This window comes from Camelus ferus, chromosome 21 (genome assembly GCF_009834535.1).
Source record: "Camelus ferus isolate YT-003-E chromosome 21, BCGSAC_Cfer_1.0, whole genome shotgun sequence".
In the NCBI taxonomy this organism is placed as follows: Eukaryota; Metazoa; Chordata; class Mammalia; order Artiodactyla; family Camelidae; genus Camelus; species Camelus ferus.
Window position 1 is genome coordinate 21,600,200 of NC_045716.1, and position 21,990 is coordinate 21,622,189.

The 21,990-nt window shown below is 36.7% G+C and overlaps 1 protein-coding gene across 1 annotated transcript in view; it reads left to right on the top strand.

The window, feature by feature from the left end:
- Positions 1–2,693: 2,693 nt before the first annotated feature.
- Positions 2,694–21,990, top strand: part of GON4L (gon-4 like) — a 62,639-nt gene continuing 43,342 nt past the window's right edge. The window contains 10 exon segments of the mRNA XM_032464079.1: positions 2,694–3,198; positions 7,219–7,410; positions 13,651–13,704; positions 13,707–13,843; positions 14,685–14,759; positions 14,938–14,988; positions 17,753–17,803; positions 18,118–18,213; positions 19,109–19,228; positions 19,855–20,025. Of these exon segments, the coding sequence (XP_032319970.1) occupies positions 2,694–3,198; positions 7,219–7,410; positions 13,651–13,704; positions 13,707–13,843; positions 14,685–14,759; positions 14,938–14,988; positions 17,753–17,803; positions 18,118–18,213; positions 19,109–19,228; positions 19,855–20,025 (1,452 nt within the window).

Genomic DNA, 21,990 nt, shown 5'->3' on the forward strand with positions numbered 1-21,990 from the left:
TTGAATGTATTTTTCCAGCTTTGACATTCTGTCCTTCTAGAAAACTGGAAAGAACATGGTTCTTAGAGTCATTCATTTATTCAGAACACATAAATTGAATTTACTGAACATCGACTATGCCCCAGGCACCTTCCTGGGCACTGGATTAATACGTTAGAAGCTAGTTATGATAACCTGACTCCTTTTGATAGCTATGTATCTTTGTGAAATCACCTACCCAGATGAGCCCAAAATTTGTCCTGTGTAAATTGGAAGGTGTAATAATACCTATTGCCCCATAGGGTTTATTGTGAACATTAAATCACTTCTGATAAAGTGAAAGCATTTTGTAAAATGCAGAGTATTATACAGATATGAATAATTACTATGGATTGAGTCCAAGACTGCCTTACCTTCATTCAGGAAACTGCACTATTTGTAAAGCAAGGATTCCTCTTTTTGAAATTTTACGAATTCTCCATTTCTTCGGTCCTGTATTCTAGGTGTCTTGCGGCGAGGATAAGTTGTCAAATTAAACCACCGAACCTCAACCCCAGTTTTGATTTGAATAGGATAGCTCCACGGACAGAGAAAGCGAGGTATTTCCTTTAAATTTTTTTGCCAACAACTGACATACCAACCCTTCGGCTTCATTCAGCCCTAAAATGTGATGGCGCCTGTGGTTGGCGCATGCTCCCTGACGCCCTGACGCCGCGCACAGCGACGCGGGGGCGCGCACGTCACTCGCTGCCGTTGGCTGACTTCCGGTGGTACAGAAGCCGAGTTTCCGCGGGATCGGGCCGGCTGGTGAGGGTACTGGGTCGTGTACGGTGGGGCGGGAAGAAGCAGGAGGGCGCTGGACGTCCGGGCGAAGGATGTCCGGGCTGAGGCGGTCGGGTCTGAGGGCTGGCGCGGGGTGCATGACAGAGGTAGGGGAGTGAAGGTGAATAGCTGAGAGCGGGGATTTGGGCCAGCGCTCGGCGCCGGGGTGAAAGGCGCAGTTAGGACCCCTTTGTGAAAGCTTTTCCCAGGAGGGGTCCTCGCTGGGGCTGCCTCCGTATTTGCATTCATTCACTCTGTTGGTCTGACTCCAGTTCCCAAAGGGGGCCCTCTTTAGAGCCACTGTTGTGTTTGAAGTGCTCAGGGCTGATCCCTGCACGCTGCTGACTTTGAATAGTAGCTTCTTTTCTTTTCCTTTTCTTTCCTTCCCTCCCCTTCCCTCTTTTCTTTTCCTTGGACCTCAGTAATTTGTCTGTGAAGTATAGGACTCTCCTAAACTACTCCCACTCTACTTCTTTCTCTCTTATCACCCTCCCTCACAGGGATCAGCGGAATTTCACGTCCTTATTGAGCTTTAATTACCAGTATAAGGATATCAGTTGATTTGGCAGGGGCAGGGGAATTTCTCCTAGCGTCCTGGAGAAACTGAATATGAGGGAGGTTTAAAACTAACTATAAGGTTCAGACTCTTAGAAAGAACTCTATTTTGCCGTCGTCTAGTCCAAGCTTTCATCTAGTGCCCTGATAGATGGACGTTCAGGCTTTGCTTGAACATTGTCAGTGATGAACTCACTGTATCACAAGGCAGCTTATTCTATTCTTGGACCTATTTTATGGAGAGTAAACTTTGAGGAGGGGGGCAGAAAGATGCAGTCGGTTTCTATATAATGCTCTTGGTCCAAGCTGCATAGAATGAAGCACAGAATGGGAAGTTCATGCCCTCTTTAATTCATTCATTTATTTGAGGAGTATTTATTGAGTATCTACAATAGAGCAGATACTGCTGAAGAGTACAAGAGGTACTAGTTGAAAGGGTCCTTTCCCTCAGAAAGCACACAGTGTAGGGGGATGGAAATGGAAACGAGACAAGAAGCCATCAAAAAAGTGATAAGTACTATAAAAGAGGTTTGCAAACAGGTGCTATACAAACATAAAATACTCTCCAGTTTAGGTTATTGTTGCCCTTAAAGTAGTGATGACTGGATATGAAGCCAAGAGTCCAGAAGTAACATAGTATTGAGAACACTAAGAATCTCTTTCTTGTTTTCAACGAAAAATTTCTGTTAAGATAGCCTAACCTTTTTGAACAACCAAACCCTGCTTTTGGCTTGTTTCTGTTAATGGAAATACCTGTTTATAAAAGCAACAATAGTAAACATTTACTGATGTAATAAATTACTATCTAATGATGTAGGTGCTATTTTTATTTCATTTTATAGCAGAAGAAACTGAGTTTCAGGTTAAGTAACTTTTGCAAGGTCACGAAGCTGCAGAGAAGCTGACTTGGGAAACAAATCCAGATAGTTTGACTCCACAGTTTGCTCTCAGCATCATGTTATTCTGCCTTCCTGATGGTAATAAAAATAACTAACACTAGTCACTTACTATTTAATTCAGGTAACAACTCCACGAAGTAAGAACAATTATTATTTTTTACAGTTGAGGAAACAGAACTTTAGAGAGGTTGTCAGTCACTCAGCCAAGATAACATACTAATTAGTAATAGAGTTAGGGTTTGAACTCAGGCACTCTAACCACTCTCTCAGCTCCCACCTGGTGGGGAGATTGTGCATTTGGTGTAAAATGCTGTGTTCATGTTTGAACATGAATAAATGAAAAGATATTTGAGGAAATATTATTATCATTAATTAATGTGAATGTGATAAGAACTTGCTTTTATCCTTTCAGAATGGAACAGAAGTGGGACTTGCAAAATGTTGCCCTGTAAAAAGAGAAGAACTACACTGACAGACTCCCCCCAGCATCAGGGCAACCAGGAGGAGGATGACTTAGACCTAGAGTCAGCTGTTAAGCCAGAATTGGACCACGTTAAAGACTTGGGGTCAGTGTCACTGTCCTGGGTTCCAAGTCATGGCAGAGCAGCTGGCCTTGAAGTACAGTCTGTACAGGATGCAGGAGAACAGCTTGGTGTGGAGGACCCACCTTCAGACTCTCGTGTGCTCACCCAGGACACAAATGCACCAGTTTTAGAAGCTGTTGATTTGGCCATCTCTCAGGGAATCACTCTACCTTCCTTGGAGTCTTCCCAGCCCCTAAATATACATATTGGTAAAGGAAAACTCCAGGCCACTAGCTCAAGGAGAGGGAAGAAAATTATACTCAGGCCTGGGCCATTTACCCAAGAAGACAGAGATGATCATCCTATCACAAAGGAGCCTCTTTCAGGAGAGCCTAGCGAAGAAGTCAAGGAAGAAGGAGGTAAGATATTGAAGGTCTTTAGGTTATATTTTCCTTGCAGTACCATTGCCTTTTCTGTTGTTATTGCATCCTCTGCAGTGCCTTTACAAAACAGTGTTTCTGAAAGGGAATGTTGATTTGGAACGGAATTGGAGCTATGGTTCTTGTAAGGGTCCTCAGTGAACTCTATGAATCGGTAGCAACTTTCTTCTCCACTCCCGTTTCCTAGGTCCTCTTCTGTATCCTTTTCTTTCCTTTCTCTTAACTTTTCATCATTTCTGGAGGGATGAATTATGTGTGGCCCTTTGTGATTTGGTGGGCATTTATAAAGGGCTTGAGGAGGGGCAGCAGCTTAAAGGAAGAGACTATTGCCTGTGACATTTGGTAAAGCTCTTCAGAGATCACATAATTTGCCCATAGGACTTGAGGAATGAGTTGTGGCTTGACAGAATGGTGGCCTGGGATATCTTGGCCAAGAACAGTCTGAGCAGAGGCACAGAGGCAGAAGAGGATGGTGACATAGTTGCTTGGAAGAGGCAGTGAGAGATGACTTCAGAGTGGTAGATTGGGTTTAGACTGTGAAGGAATTTATTTTTCATGCTTAAGTGTTTGAATTTTTCCTGTAGGTTATAACCAATTAATAAATAAGCAGAAGGCATAATTCTAACCTTAGAAAGGTTATAGTCTAATTGGAAAGACAAGACATAAACACATAATTCATTTGGAGCAGTGTAAGGCAGCATGTGAGTAAGTGCTAGAGCATGTGGTACAGGTGATTAGGGTTTTTGAAATTGGAACTTGAGGAATTGATGGGATTTGATGGATTGGGGTGAAGAAGTGGAAGTGGAATAGTGTTTGTGTGGGAGGGGAGCAGGGCTTCAGAGAGAAAGGATAGATCCAGATTACTATACCGAGCCTTGCTGTTATGCCCTTGAGACCTTATGAAGTATTGGTATAGGATGTTGGCAGGAAGAATAGAGAAGAAAGGGTCTATCTTAGAGACATTACAAAGAAAGAACTACTGTTGCTCACAGACTGATACCATTTAAGATATCTGGAGTGGGGGATGGTGAAGCATGCCTCCATGGGGAAGGTATTTGAGGGGTTGAAATGAGTTCAGCTTAGGTATGTGGAGTGAGGTGACATTGGGGCCATCAAGGAAGAACAGAAATATGAGATTGAAGTTTGGTAAGAACTATTTGAAGTGTTGGTTGTGGTTCTTCTTCATGGAAAGGAACATGAAAGAAGATGATAGACAAGGAGAAACTGGAGAAGCGATAGTGAACATCAAGGAGGAAGGACAGTTTGAAGAATAGGTCTTTTATTGAAAATTTAGTGACAAAGGAGATATAATGATGCCTGAGAAAAGATTACATTTGAAGGTTGTTGATCAGGAATAGACTTAGAGTTTTTTGGGGAAAAGGAAATCAAATGATGGAATTACCGAGGGAGGGATGAAAGCACCAGTGATAATTTGTGCAGTGGGAGAATGGGAAATAGCTAGAGGGGCAGCAAGATTACTGAATTTTTTTTCTTTAAGCTCGATTGTATTTGTGACATGAAGACAGGAGGAACTGGAGGAAAATGCAGGATTAAAAGTGCTAGAGAAAGAATGTATAGTTAAGTAGGGGTTCAAAGTCACTCAGCTATTGAGGAGTGGAATCTGGAGATATTTTTAATAGTCAATTTACAAATATCCAAGTGTAGATAAATAAAGTAAATATTTATTTTTTAGAATTATCTGTGATACTACTACCCCTCATTAAACTGGATAATTGAAAGTTTATTCTACCTCGTTCTTCAATTAGCTGAATATTCAAGTAATGCCAGTAAAAGAAATACATTATGAGTGTCTATCCCCCAAGTAACTTTTCTTTTTTTTTGCCACACAGAAATGTAACATGAAAAGCAGAAAGGAAGAAAGAAGGAATATTGAAAATTCATATATGTGTATTTTGGAAAATATTGAAAAGTTGAAAGAAGTAAATAAAATCACCCATAATCTTATTACTGAGAGTAATTACTTTTATAATTTAGTGCATATTCTTTTTGTTACTTTTTTTTTAAGTAACATTTTAGTCTTTTGATTATGATTATATGGGAGCGGGGACCAGAAAAAAACATCTGGGTCATTTAAAAGTATCCGCATTGTGTTTCAATAGATATACACTGTTAAATCATATTTCTAGACTGTAGGTGCTAATGATTAAACCTTTCTCTGTGTTGGTGTTTATTCTCAGAGTTTTAATTATTCTTTTAAAATTGATTTACATACCCTAATTTCTAATTAGGCCTTTTTTTCCTTTCTTTGCTTTTTAAAAATGATTAACTTAGGCAGATTTTAGCTTATAATTAGTTAGTTTTTATAGTTCTCAGCTAATTATTTTCATTTTATCAGTGAATAGTTCTTAGGCTGGCAGTAAACAAGTAACAGATAAGCTCTGAATAAGGCTTTTCCTTCTCCATCTCTTACCTTTCTTGACTTCTCTTTCGAAAGCCTTTCGCATTTAGCACATTGATAGAGGAAAGGAAGAGTGGGATCCTAAGGGGTTCTGTGAGAGGGGAATTAAATGGAGAAGCAATGTGATGGGGTCAGAGAAAGAAAAGGATGCAAAGAAAAATAATATTTTCTCTATATAGAGAAACTTTTTGGAGTAGTTCCAAATGTTTTAGGTAGTAAAAGTATCAATGGAAACTCTGCCTTCCAAACTGACCTTCTGTATTTTGCTTAGATATGTTTGTTTAGAAAAATCGTTTGTGTCAGTTCAGCTTTTAAATGTTAGACATTAATTCTAAAAACTATTAAAGATTGTTGATTAAATGAGGAAGCTCTGCTGTGCTATTGTTTGATGTTCCTCCCTCTTATAAGAAATTTGCCTGGGAGGAACTTTTGATTTGATGGATTTAGGATTTAATTCTTTGTTGAACAGTCCCTATTACAGTCCCTATTAAAGCCAAAGCCTATCACCTTTTGACATTGTGAAGTAATCGTGGGCTCCAGAAGTAAAAGAAGTAAGATTGAGGGTAAATACATTTAAAGATTGATTCATACTTTAGTTGAAAATAAAGGCTTTTTTCCTTTGTTGAGGTGGGGAGGGTCCTCCAATTTAAAATCTTATTTATATGCCAGTTGAATTGGCTAATGCTGATTAAATAGCAGTCCAAAAAAGTATAAAGGCTATCTATTTTGAAAAGAGCTCAGGAACAAATAACTTGATCTCTTTTTGAAAAAAATTTTTTTGACTGTAATACACAAACATGGAAATCCCTAAATACAGAAAGTAAACAGTGGAAGTTAGGCATCTTTTTACTTTGTCCTCTTGTTCCCCAAGTTCTCTTCTCAGAAGCAATCACTATTTAACAATTCCTTGCATTTACTCTTTATCTATTCTGTGTATAAACAAGCCTATATGTATTTTTCCTGTGACAACTTGATTCTAATGTTTACTTTTGATAATATTACATGAATGTTTCTTTGTCTTTTTAATGCCCCCCTACATAAAAGAAAGATAGCACTCATTAAGAGTTGAGATGAGAAAGGAGAAAGTTGTCTAATGAACTATAGAACCATATACTTATAGTTTTATGGTAATTTTTACTCTAGTGCTCTGTAGAATTGATTTGCAGAGTCAGAAGTTCAGGACATTTTGTAATATATATCATTTATAGTTGATTAAATGTGATGTCATTGGTCATCTATAAAATATCCCTCAGTAATCAGGAATATAACCCCCCCTACAATTATGGATACGATTTTTCCATAGCAAAAAATGCATAACTCAAAGCATATTAGAACTAGAAAGACCTTAGCAATTACCTAGTTCATTTCCCTGACATTACAGATGAGTAAATTGGACCTGAGCTTTGATTACAGTATTTTTCTTAGGACAGTGTCTTTAAAAGAGAAGAATACCTGTGTAAAATATGCATCATTAATGAAGTTATCTAACTAAAAAGTACTTTGTAACAAGATACTAATTTTTACAACGGAGTATAATTGAGAATGGACAGAGTGTGGAGCAATATTTGTGGTTCTTTCAGGAAAACCTCAAATGCATTCTGAAGGGGAGATGCCTTCACTGTCATCAGGCAGCCACTCTACAAAACCAGCAGCCCAGCCTAGGAAATCATCCCAGCCAGATGTCCTTGCGTCTCATCAAGAAAAGCCCCTCAGGACTCTAGCTCACCAAACTGAGGAAGAGACAGAGGATGGTGGACTCTTTATTCCAATGGGTAGGCTTTCTTTTCTTTAAACCTAAAAAACCTCCTCTTTATTGAAGTGTAATGTGCAGAAAACTGCACATATCCCAAGATATCCAATTTCACTGAATTTTCAAAGATTGAATTACACCCATGTTACCAGCAACCAGATCAAGAAACAGATTATTACCAGAACCCAGAAATACCAACACTCCACCCATGCGTAGTCACTATCCTGACTTCTAGCAGCATAGGTTAGTTCACCTGTTTTGTAGTTTCTGTGAATGGAATCGTATGTATGTATGTTTTGAGATTGCCTTTTCCTGATCAACATTATGTTTATGAAATTGGTCTACATTGTTGCATGTACTTGTAGACTGTTCATTTTCATTGATATATAGTATTATGTTTGAATATTCTACATTTTCTTTTTTCATTCAGCTCTTACTGAGCATTTGGATGGTTTGCAGTTGTAGGATTCTGTGAACATTCTACTGTAGATCTCTTGGTGAACATATGTGCTTAGTTTTTGTTGGGTGGAATTGCCAGGTCATAGGATTAGGCCTCCCTTAATTTTCTTTGAAATACGTTTTTATTTTGAAATTTAACACAGGCAAGTGAATAAACACTTCTTTTTATTATTATTTTTAACTTTTAATTTTTAAATTTTTTTGTGGGGGGGAGATAATTAGGTTTATTTATTTATTTTTAGAGGAGATACTGGGGAATGAAACCAGGACCTGGTGCATGCTAAGCATGCACTCTACTACCTGAGCTATACCCTCCCCCCCATGCTTTAATTTTTCATTGGATGTTGGACATTATGACTCTCTCTCTCTTTTTTTTTTTTGGAGGGGAGGTAATTAGGTTTATTTATTTTTTAGAGAAGGTACTAGGGACTGAACCTAGGACGTTGGATGTTGGACATTGTGGATGAAAAATTCTAGAGGCTTTGGTATTGTTATCTTCCTCTGAAAAGGTTTATGTTTTCTTCTGGCAGGCAGATAATTTTGAGGGATCACTTAAATTCTGCCAAGCTTTGGTTTTATGCTATATTAAGGCTAGTTTCTTTCAGCTTTCTATTTACTTCTGGATTGTGGCCTATATTTCTAGTGAGTGGTTCCTCTTGGGTTTCAACACTACTAAAAAAGCTGTGCTGTTAATGAAGACTTTGCCTCCTTTCCACGACTTGAACTACCTTTGTCTTCCCACTGCTGTGGAGTGAGAAATTTCTACATTTGATCTCCCTCGTGACTCTCTCCTGCTGGGTTTCTTAGAGTTTTGTCCTATGCATGCACAGCTTAAGGGTTAACCATAGTCCTTCACGGACTATGAAAACAAACTACGGTTATCAAAGGGGAAAGGGTGAGGGAGGGATAAATGAGGAGTTTGGGATTAACAGATGCACATTACTATATATAAAATAGATATAAGAACAAGGACCTATTGTATAACACAGGGACCTATATTCAATTTCTTGTAATAACATATAATGGAAAAGAATCTGAAAAGAAAAACTATATATGTATGTTGCATATATACCTGAAACTAACATTGTAAATCAACTACACTTAAATTAAAAAAAAAAAAAGAAAAAACCATGGCAAGAGATATAAAACTCATGTTTGACATTTTCTCCTGCCCCTCCCAATTCACAGCAGACCTCATGACTCCCTGCTCGAGGTTTTAAAAAAAAAAAGTTTTTACCATAGTCGTAAGAGGAGTTTGAACAGAGACTTCTGTGGCTCATTTTCCCTTTGTTTCCTCCTCTGCAGAATTTTTCCCCCAATCTCAGCTGCTTTGGTAGCTCCAAATCTCTGGCTTCTTAGTCAAGAAAAAATGATGCTTTCAGCTTGGATTCTCCTTATGTGCTTCGCTTTTCTGAAAGATCACAGCTCCTTATCACTTCTGTAGAGGTGGTTCTCCAGTGCTTTCAAACTGTTGTATATATTTTATTCTGCTTTTATGTAGTTTTATAGTTTTGTATAGTTTCACAGTCACAAGAAGAAAGGTTTCATCTGATAAAAAATGCATTGCGGTGGCCAGATCCAGAAGTCCTTCGTGTGTTTTTGATAGGGCTGTTAAGCAACTGTTTTCATACATCAAAGCAACTTTGGTGATTTAGATATTAGAGAACCCACCTATATCTTTACTGACATCATCCACTTTATAGTACATTTACAGTATATTTTACTTTTAATTTAGTGCTTAAATCATTAAGTCTACTTCTCAGCGAGTATCTTAGCTACCTCCTATCTTAATCATGGAAGGAAAAATTAAATTTTCTTATCTATTTTAGCCTGATTTTTATAGAGTGCTTTCCTTTTTTTAATATTTTAATTTTATCTCTTTAGAATTCTTAGGATCAGTGGTATCCCAATATTTTAAAAGTAAGATGAAGGATTAATTCTAAAACAGAGAAAGAAATAGTTCAAAATTATCTGTTCTTTTCTGCATTGTCTGTGCAGTGTATTAGAATGTGTTAGATTTTCTTTATAACACACATTCCCTAATAAGCTTAGCAGTAAAATTAGAAATCAGAAGAGAAATATGTGTGATATGATTTCAGGGGATGTAATTAGATGGGATGATTTAACCTCACAGTGATTACTTTGATTCTTTGTTTATAAGATAGCCATTCTAAATGGGAATTATGCTACCTCTGATAATTTTTCCAGAAAAAGATACTTTCTGCAGTGAATTTTGTTATTTCCATTTTTTAACATTTTTTTTATTGAGTTATAGTCATTTTACAATGTTGTGTCAAATTCCAGTGTAGAGCACAATTTTTCAGTTATACATGAGCATACATACATTCATTGTCACATTCTCTTTCTCTGTGAGCTGCCACAAGATCCTGTATATACTTCCCTGTGCTACAGAGTACAATCTTGTTTTTCTATTCTACATTTTGAAATCCCAGTCTGTCCCTTCCCACCCCCCATTTTAATTTTATAAGTTTTCTTTACAATTCTCTTATTTTTTGTATTTGTCTTTATTGTATTTGTTTTGAAGTTTTTCAGTGTATATTTTAAAGCAGTGTTACTGAGAGTGTGGCCTGAGAACCAGTGCTGGTTTGAGAACTGTTTGTTCCTGATTTGAAACAAAATAATTCAGGGAAACTGAGAGTAAAACTTTAAAAATGTTGTAACATTTGACATTATGGCTATATTCTTATTTTATAGAAATATGAGTCTATAATGGATTGGTCAAAAACAAAACTAGTTTTTTGCCCCAGATAGTTTGAAAAGCACTGTTTTAGAAGACAATTTGATTCCTTATCAACTATCTGTATAAAACTTCATGAATTTTAGCTGCTTCCATTGTAAATTTCCTTTTTTGGCCTTCATTTCTATGAATTTTGGTTACTTTTTATAGGTCTAAATTTTGTAAAGATTTTATTTATTTATTTAGGTTAATTTTTAATTAATAACAATCTTTTTTATTTCTAGTATGATATTAATAGTTTTAACTTGTGTCTTTCGAACTTTTTTCCCCCCAGGGTCAGTTTTGGAATTAACAGTGTTACTAACCATATGATAGGATTTGAATATAATGTTCAATCTGAACTTCCTCAGGTGTCAGAAATCCTTTTCTTGCTCTGCAAGGACCAGGTCATTGTTAAAGTGCTGATAAGATGAGGAAGGAAAGGTGAATGGCAGAAGCCAAGAACTGTCTAAATTGCTCTACATGAGAAAGGATGTAAGAGGGAAGGGAGGAGTGAAGAGAAGAGTCAAGAGTGGTGAAGAGAGAGAAGAGTTTTGGAGTTTATGGAGAAAAGGGGTAAATGAGGTGAGAAGAGAGACTTCGGGAAAAGATATGTATACAAAGGTTTTTAGAAAGCTTTGTTACGTATTATGCTATGTAATTCTCCTTTTGCTGCTTTCTCAAATGACCATTAGTAAAGGGCCTTATCTCTTTTTGGATACTTCTTAGAGTTTTTTTGTGGATATATATATATATATATATAGAAATATAGTCAGTTTACAATGTTGTATCAATTTCTGATACTTTTTAGAGTTTTATATTTCTTTTACATCTATCACTTTGTTGGGATATACTTCAAGGCAGCACATTTTTGTTTAGGTTCCATAAATGTAAAATGTGTATGTTTGAATTCTGCCTTTTTTTCCTTAAAAATCATTATCAAACATTTTTCTATATCTTTAGAAACTCTTTGTAGACATTTTTAATTTGTCCCTCTCAAATTGCTTAAATAAATTGCCTTAAGTTTTTAAAGTTATACATGTTCATAGCTTTATTTTTCATTTTCTTAATACATTTTCCCCCATTCCATTGTATATATGTTCTGTAGTTTAATTCGCCTTTATTGATAGGTCTTTGACTTGTTTTCTTTTTTTTTTTAATGGAAGTACTGGGGATTGAACCCAGGACTTCCTGCATGCTAAGCACACACTCTGGCATTGAGCTATATCCACCCCTGTAAAAAGACAATTTTTAATGGCTCAGTTACAGTCCAGTGTGTGGATGTACTAGTGTTCACTTAACCATTCTTTCATATTGGCCACGTGGACAAAAGTGTTGCCTGCCCTTTCAGTAAACAGCAGATATTGCCTGCCATTCCAGTAAACAATGAATGTTGGTAGCCATCAAGCCATCAGCCACGTAGACTCCTCTGGTGTGTGTGCCCTGAGGGGAATTCAGGATGGAGAAAAATAGGATACTGGCCCTAGATAGTTAAGATGATTAACTGAGGAATAATTTCAGTGAGCCCAGACTCTTGCATCTTCCCATGCATAGAAAAGCACTAAAATTATTAACTTGAGATGTCTATTTTTTTTGTGATTTGCACTGATCTTTTTTTTTTTTTCATCAAAAACTTCTGTATATCCTGGCTTCTCCCTTACCTCTTCGGAGCAGTTCCTCAGAACTATCTGAGAGGCTGTCTCCCAGCTTATAGTCCTCAGTAAGGTCCCTAAATAAAACATAACTTGTACCTTTTAGATTGTGTGTTTTTCTTCTTTTGATAGACATTTAGGTGTTTTCCATATTTTTGCTAAAATAATGTTCCTTATGGTAGGCTATAATGAAAAAGAATATGAAAAGGAATATGTATGTATAACTGAGTCACTATGCTACACACCAGAAATTAATGCATTGTGAACCGACTATACTTCAGTTAAAATAGAAAAACTAATATTGAAATGAATAACTTGGTTATTGGTCTTTACATGTCTACTTATTTCCTTAAGAAGGAGAATTATTAGATTGAAAATTGTAAACACTTACCAAATTCTTGATATATGTTCACAAGTGCAAAAGCAATTGTTTAAAGTTACTAATAATTTTTCATTGAGTAAATGCTGCCAGGCTGCACGTTGAAAGTCATAAAGTCTTTTTAAACCAAGGTCATTGTGATGTTAATCTTCTCTAATCCTTTGTTTTCAGACAATAGCAGACCAAATAGTGTCAGAGATGAGAACTTCATTTTGGTGTTGCATGATAATCTACTTCAAGACTTACCAGATTCTTATAATTAAGAAGCTTTTCCTTTTGTCTGGTTATATCTGTGCTCCTTTCTTGTAGAATAGAGGTACTTCATTCCCCTGCCCCCCCTTTTTTGTATGGTTCAGAGTGGATTTTTATTGGCTTGCCCCTTGTTTTTCTCTTTTCTAGACTGAATAGTCTAATAATAATGATAAATTATGTTTGTATAATACTGGTTGTAAAGCATTTTGATATATATTATTTTACTTAATCTGCATGACATCCCTGATGGGCAGGTATTCGTATTTTACAAAGAAAAAAATAAGATTCTATTGCCAAGGTTACCCAGTTAATTTGTCAATCTGGGACACAGACCCAGGGTTTCTGATGTATTATCTGGGCAGTGTAGAGTAATAAGTAAGACAGCAGGTTCTAGAGCTAGAGTGTGTGGCTTCCAAACATGGCTCTGTCATTACTAGCTCTTGGGCAAGTTTCTTAATCTTTCTGCCTCATTTTCTTCCTTTGTTCAGTGGGAAAAATAATAGTCCCTACCTCATAGGGTTGTTATGAGGAGTAGGTGAATTAATATTTATAAAGCGTATAGAGGAATGCCTGACATAAAATGAATATTCAGTGATGTTAGGTGTTACTACTCTGACAATGGTACCACATCCACCATTACTACCACTGTCATATCAGAGTCTTCTTTGACTTCCAGGGCCAGATAGCTGGCAACTTGTTTTTCTTTCACTGTTGGCTTTTTGGGTTAAGTTCCGGGAACAGTTGCTTGTGCAGATTCTGGTGATGTTCTCGGTTTATTTGCAGAAGAGCAAGACAGTGAAGAAAATGAGAAAAGACGGAAAAAGAAAAAGGGTACCAAGAGAAAAGAGATGGACGGGGTCAGGAAGAAGGCACTTTGGCTTGTGACCTGAAGCTGGATGACGTGCTTGACCGCACCTTAGAGGACGGGGCCAAGCAGCACAACCTAACAGCAGTCAACGTGCGAAACATCCTTCATGTGAGTAAGGCTGGGGCAGCCGTGTAATTGGAATGGAACTTTTTCCATTTCCAATATTCAGGAAATTCTTTTTTTGGAGGGGAGAGGTAATTAGATTTATTTCTTTATTTTTAGAGGAGGTATTGGGGATTGAACCCAGGACCTCATGCATGCTAACTCATGCATGCTAAGCATGCGCTCTACCACTAAGCTATTCCCTCCCCCTTAGGAAATTCTTGACTCTTGATGTATGAATTACTAATTTTGTGAGTTACCTGTGGCAAAATACTTAACATTTTAAGACAGCTTTCTCTTTAAACTCAGCACAAGTTTGAAATCTGAAAACATGGTAAAGAGCTTAATTGGGAAGATAAACTGTTACTCTGCTTCCTTCCACTGATTTGATTGTTTATTGTATTGTTTAGAAGATTTGAAGATGATAATGTTTGTTGTGGATTTTCTCTTTTGTGGGCTGATGTGTCTGAAAAGATGCTGCACTTAACAGCTTACACTACTTTGCACATATTCTTTGATATGTAGCAATGCGGCTGTTTATAAAGGCTTTATTGTTTATTACCGTTTTGCTTAAGAATCTCTTTTTATGTGAGCCATTCCTGTTCTTAGTAGCCACCAATAAGGTTGGTCTGTTTGCTGCTACATTGGTTGAAGCTGTGTACTTCTCTCCAACTGAAAGCAAAGAAGCTTCTTTGCTTTCAGTTGCCTTGCTTTACCCTAATCTGAAGCCATATGAGTATCTAGCTCTCATTTATCCTCTACATAAGTCTACAAGGATTAGAGAAAGATGGGTATTATCTAGGTGATGCATCTTTGTTGGATTAATTGAAATTTCATCTTTCTCTAGGAAGTAATTACAAATGAACACGTGGTAGCTATGATGAAAGCAGCCATCAGCGAGACAGAAGATATGCCCATGTTTGTGAGTAGTTATTGTTATTTTAATGTCATGAAACAGAGCTGTCTGAAACTGGCTAAGTGTGCGGGATCACTTGGGAGTTTGTAAATAATTTGACAGTTGGGGGCAAGGTTAGCATCGCAAAACCCAAGAATCACTCGATATTTTTATTGACTGTTTTCTTCTGATATTTCCCTCTTAGGAGCCCAAAATGACACGCTCTAAACTAAAGGAAGTGGTGGAAAAAGGAGTGGTGGGTGTTGTTTTTTCTTTATTGTTTGTTTAGCTTTGTAAATAATATCTAATTCCAGGAAAAAAAATATAGGGAAGATTTATCACGATCTGGGTTTGCCTCCTTGAAGAAATATTTGTAAAAGACAAGTAGACATGTAGAGACAAAATGTATGAAATCATTAACATAGTTTATTTTTATTTTATTTGCTTTCTGGAAGTGCTAGGTAGATAACCATTTGGAATAGTTGAGAGCGATGAGTGAGGTCAGGTTTTCTATTCATGTTGTGAGGTATGTGGCAGAGTGTTTAAAGTAGTATATTTCAAATTATGTCCCAGGGACCACTTGCATCAAGATCCCCCTGGTGTGAGGTCCTTCAGGAGTGCTTATTAAAAATGCACATGCTTGAGCTTACCCCGAACCTAGGAATCGGGACCCGTGGGTAGGGCCAGGGAATGCGCATTGCTAAAAACATAACAGTACATTCTTTTGCACACTAAGATGTGAAAACCACTTGAAGACTTTTGAAGCATACTGGTACAGCAGGCCCTTTGACGCTGGGAACCATGTTATATCTGCTTAACTAGCATTTGTCCAGCTTGTACTTACCTTCTGTGACAAGGCAGGTGACAGCCCTGCTGGAGTCCATTCTGTCTCTGAGAGTAAGGAATATTTGGCCCGTAGACCTAAAATGCATATTGTAGTATTTGTCTGTCTGATTCTGTTCCTTGCAGCCCTATGGAAGACATGGCTGTTCTTCTTCCGCATGACCTTTCCTCTAGTTGAGGAAAACCAGTATATCTTTTCATAATATTTTTTGGGGGGAGGGAAGGTAATTAGGATTGATTGATTGATTGATTGATTGATTGATTGATTGATTTGGGTTTTTTTTGGGGAGGGGAAGTAATTAGGTTTATTTACTTATTTATTTTTAGAAGGAAGTGCTGGGATTGTATCTAGGACCTCATGCTTGCTAAGCATGCACTCTACCACTGAGCTATACCCTCCCCCATAACATTTTTTGATGCTGAGTATCCCCCAATTTTTATTGGTCTTCATATGACAAGACTTTGAGTACCTTCACCAATATGATCTCTTTCTTCCATATGATTCTGGTTTGTCCATATCCTTTTAAAAGTGTATCCATATCCAGATGTGGTTTAACTAGTACAGATTAAATTTAGGCTATCCTCTCAATGTTCCAGATACCGTATCTCCCCTTGATGCAGCCTAAGTTTACAATGGCTTTTTTTTTTAATGCCAAAGAAACATATTTTAGGGTGGCAAATTCTGCTCCCCTGTGCATTGGTTTTTTTTGACAGCTGCATCTGTAATTTTTTTTTTTTTTTTTTGGTCTCATTGACTAACTCTAGTTAAATGAAATTTTATCTTTCTCCAGGAAGTAATCACAAATGAGCATGTGGCAGCTATGATGAAAGCAGCCATCAGTGAGACAGAAGTTCTGTGAAGTCAGCCTGACATATAGAATATAATTAACATTAATTCCATAATTGTTTCTAAAAAAACCCCAAGGAGATCCAAATCAGGCTCTGGACTATGTTTACCAACCATGTATATAGTTGTAGAGAAGTTGGACAACGCAGACTGTAGTTTATGTGGGAGAACAAGGATTAGAGTCCAGGTCTCTTGCTTCTTAATGCTTAATAGACTGACTGCTTCCTGATGGATTTGATAGTAAGGACATTGATTGGGTCAGAAACAAAGATGAAAGGGTTATGGCCCTGAATCATATCATTCCTTTTACCCTATTTTGGGCCAGGCTACACAGAGCTAGGTAAGTAGCCAGAACATGGCAGGGCTGAGGAGATGTGGAGGGCCTCAGACTTCTTATAGAAACAGAACCTAATGACTTACTGGATTTTGTTCATAAGATGATTTTGATTGGTTCATAATTAGATGGTCAAGAAATTATACACTCTAATGGCATTTTGTCAGGAGTATGGAAGAGGTTTTAAAGAATTCTTTTAAAAACTTCTCCCCCTCATCACCCTGCCAGGGCTGCTCTTCGGCTGTCTCTGACCACATTGGGTGTGGTCTTTGGGGCTCGATGCATTTTCTATTTTCAAATAAACCAAAAGCTAGCGTCTCTTAAAAAGCAAAAAAACAAACAAGAAAACTTCTCCCCTGTCAACTCTATTGTTTTAAAACACACAAAAAGTTGGAAGAATTTTACAGTGAATCTAGGTTCTGTCTAGATTTAACAATTGCAAAATTTTGACATATTTGCTTTATATCTCTCTATGTCTATTTATTGTTTTTTCCTGTACTGTTTGAAGATGAGTTGTGTACAACTTGGCACTTCACCTCTAAATCCTTCCCTCAGAATTTTTCATGGATGAGTTTTTGGAGGCATACTTACGGTGGATTTAAGTAATTGATTAAAAAAATACTGACGGCAAAAGGCTCCTGTCACCTATAATATCTTAGATTTGTGTACCATTGTTGTTTACAAATAGTTTTTCACATTCATTATTCCATGTGAACCCAAACTGTGATATAAGGTAGACAAGACAGACACTTTGTCCATTTACAGATAATACAGAATCTAACTAGGTTTAAGGCAGAAATGCTGATGAAATGAAGTGAAATTCTTCTCTCAGGCACTGATAAATATTTGCGAGTGTGTCCTTGGGGATAATCAGTACCCTTAGATCACTGCAGCTACATGTCAGTCTGATGGCTGTTTGTGATGGTAAAGAAGTAAAAATGGAAGATAGCCTATTTCAATTAAGAGAAGTTAATTATTTTCATTCTTTGTTGGCAGGTAATTCCAACATGGAATATTTCACCAATTAAGAAGGCCAATGAAATTAAGGTAAACTTGGAAGCTGTAATTCTTACTCTTTTCTGGGAGGACATCATTTTGAAACCTTTCTATTTGTTAACTTTTTGGGGGCCTGTGTTTTCATTTTAATTCCAGCTTTGTTTTTTTTTCATTCCTTTACTCTTAGGTTTGACTCTCATGCTAGGGATCTTTTTAACTCTTGCCTCTTATAATTTGCTTTAGCTGTTTGTTGTGCTCTTAGGATTTCTTTTTTCTCCTGCTCTACTTTCTTCCCCTTATTTTCCAAATACGTGTGATTTGTGTTTTCTGTCATTTCATTTCTTTCTGTAATTGTGCTTATGTAGCCTCCTCAGTTTGTGGATATCCACCTTGAAGACGACGATTCCTCCGATGAGGAGTACCAGCCAGATGATGAAGAGGAGGATGAGACCGCTGAAGAGGTCAGTGGTTACCCCTGGGAGTGTTAGTTGGTAATATAGAAAAAATTTGACTCAGTATGACAGTGTACTTTGCTTCCTTAGTAATGTCGCCTGTTCTAGAGAGAGCTTTGAAACACAGATCTTTTTTCTACTCATTTCTTAGCATAAATCCAAGAATGTGAGGTGTTTTCTCTTCTTCATGCTCCCTTAATTTTTTCACATCTTATGAATATTTTACATACATATGACTTGCAGAACTGTGCATAGAATAAAAATAAAAAATACAGCTTAAATAATTATAAAGCTAATTCTCATGAAACTTCCTTCAGAGTCATTAAAGATAACATTGCCAGACTCCTCTTATATGCCCTTCCTAATCACAATCACTTCTCTTCCCCTGTAGATAACCACTATCTTGACTTCTTGGTAATTACTTCCTTGCCTCTCTTTATCATTATACCACCTAAATATGCAGCTCTACACACTATAGTTCAATTTTGTTACTGTTTCTGAACCTTGTGTAAGTGGAACCATAGTGTATGCTTTTGTGTGATTTTTTTCCCCTCTTTGGTTCAACGTTAGTCATTTGAGATTCCTTTATAGTGTTACTTATAGCTGTGGTTTGTTCATTTTCATAGCTATGTAATATTCTCTTTCTTACTGTGTTCTTTGACTTGATGTTAAATGATTTTAAACTAGTGCCTTACAATTTTACAGAGTTTGCACTGCTGATGAGGATAGTGATCTGATCCCTGTTCCCACCTTTAGAAAATTAAGCTTTTATTTAAATTTTGTTTTCTCTTACTCTGACCGATTCAGTGATTGGTGTTTTGTGATTCATTCTCTTGAGATAGTTCAAACTTAGTGGAATGAGGTAGGGGCATAGATGTGAAAGTGAACTGGATTTGTTTTATAGAGTTTATTGGAAAGTGATGTTGAAAGCACTGCTTCATCTCCACGTGGGGCCAAGAAATCCAGATTGAGGCAGTCTTCTGAGATGACTGAAACAGATGAGGAGAGTGGCATATTATCAGAGGTAAATTTACAGCATACTAAAGAGGTAAAGTAGAGATAACTGTGTAAGTAGGTTATTCAACTGTATAAATAGATAATTTATTTATGGTGATTCTGAGCTCTCACCCTTTGTCAAACATAATTGAAGATCAGTAATCATGCCATTATCTTCCTGGTATTTGTGACCGGTTGTAACTAACCAGTTGATTTCAAAGTCCCTTAAATTAGTGAACAGTTGAGAGAATACTGTAACTTAGTGACGAGAGATTTCTGAATTCTTATTAAGGGACCAAATATGAGTGATGACAGAATTGCTTTTCTTCTACGCTTCTCTTTTTCATATGTGTTTTCTAATACCGTTCTAAGGCCATTTATATTATATTTCCCACTTTTGGTAACCTAAGTAGTGTCTTCCTGGCTTTGTTGGAAGTAAGATAAAACCTAATTAGATTAATGTGGTCAACAGTGCCTTTGTTTTTATATGCCTCTTTCTAGATGGGAAGAGAAGATCACTAGCATATGATAGACTTGCTTCTCTCTTCTCGCTCATTTTTTCCCATCACTAGCATATGATAGACTTGCTTCTCTCTTCTCGCTCATTTTTTCCCCTCCCTTTCATTTTTTAACATAATTGCCTCTTTTAATCAGGCTGAGAAAGTCACCACACCTGCCATCAGGCACATCAGTGCTGAGGTAGTGCCCATGGGGCCCCCGCCTCCCCCAAAGCCCAAGCAGACCAAGGATAGTACTTTCATGGAGAAGTTACATGCGGTAGATGAGGAGCTGGCTTCCAGTCCGGTCTGCATGGATTCTTTCCAGGTAAACATTATAATTCTAAATTACTGAGAAAGTCAAATGGAGTAATTTGGTTGTTGCTCAGATTGGGGAAGGAGAAGGGAAGATGGTAAATTCTGATATAAGTAAGAATTACGAAGTTGTTAGTCCTTGGTACTCTATTTTGTACTATTTTATGTGACAGTGGCAGGTCCTAAGAAGTGAATAAAGTATGTGACAGAGAGCATTTTAAAATGTGGAACATAGGTACAGCTTTCAGCCAGATTCCTCAAATATTAACTTGTATTATGGTTGCTTTATCATTCTCTCCTTTCTTTCTCTGTACACATATTTTTTTTTTTTTCTGAATCACTTTGAAGTATGTTACAGTCGTGATGCTCTTTTTCCTCTAAATACCTCAGTGTATATTTCCCCAAATTGAGGACATTGGTTATGAAAATGAGGATATGTAATATTATATAAAGTCCTTATTTGGATTTTACCAGTTGGTTAAATTTGTCAGTTTGGTACTGATTGTACCAAAAGGTGAAGTTACAACCAACACCACAGCAATATAAAAGATCATAAGAGACTGCTTCAGAGAACTATGTGCCAGTAAAAAAAAATGGACAACCTGGAAGAAATGGACAAATTCTTAGAAAGGTACAATCTCCCAAGGCTGAATCATGAAGAAACAGAAAATATGAACAGACCAATTACCAGTAATGAGATTGAATCACTAATTTAAAAGCTCCCAACAAACAAAAGTCCAGGATCAGATGGCTTCTACCAAACATTTAGAGAAGACTTAACAGCTGTCCTTCTCAAACTATTCCAAAAAATTACAGAGGAAGGAAGACTTCTGAACTCATTCTGTGAGGCCAGCATCACCCTGATACCAAAAACCAAAGATAGCACACACAAAAAAGAAAGTTGCAGGCCAGTATCACTGATGAACATAGATGCAAAAATCCTCAGCAAAATATTAACAAAACAAATCCAACAATACGTTAAAAGGATCATACACCATGATCAAATGGGATTTACCCCAGGGTGAGGATGCAGTGATTTTTCAATATTAAATCAGTGTAATATACCACATTAACAAATTGAAGAGTAAAAACTATATGATCATCTGAGTAGATGCAGAAAAAGCTTTTGACAAAATTCAACATCCATCTTTGATAAAAGCTCTCCCAAAAGTGAGCATAGAAGGAACATACCTCAATGCAATAAAAGCCATGCATGACAGACCCACAGCTGACACAAGAGGAGTATAGCAAATATTTTATAGTAACTCTAAATGGAATATAACCTTTAAAAATTGTGACTCACTATATTGTACACCTGTAACTTTTATAATATTGTATATCAACTGTACTTCAATTTTAAAACTGTACTTCAATTTTAAAAAGTTTTTATTTGGTTTTTACCAATTTTCCCAATAATGTTATTTACATAAAGCAAAAGAAAAAAATTTTGTTTTCTGACCTGAGAGACAATCTAGGATTTACATATTGTATTTAGTTACCTTGTTTCTTAGTCTCTTTTAATCTAAAACAGTTTCTTAATCTTTGTCTTTTATAACCTTGACATTTTTGAACCATATAGAACAATTATTTTACAGAATGTTTTTCAATTTTGATTTTTCTGATATTTCCCCATAAACAGATTTACCACAGAAGTGATGGGTCCTTTTCAGTGCTTCATATCATGAGGAACATGGCTTCTGTCATGTTAATTTTGATCATATGGTTATGGTGGTGTCTGCTTGATTTCCTTACTGTAAAATTATTACTTTTCCATTTTAAAATTAATTAGTATGTATCTTTGAGGCCAAACATCTTTTCACCCACTAATTTTAGCATCTATTGCTTATTATTGATTGGAACAGTCATTGCTATTTACTGTAGTCATTGTCAAATGATGACTTTCTAAATTCCATCATTTAGCCAGTTCTTTTTAATGTTCAGGTTTTCCCCATCAGTCTTCTAGGTCAGTGAAAAATAT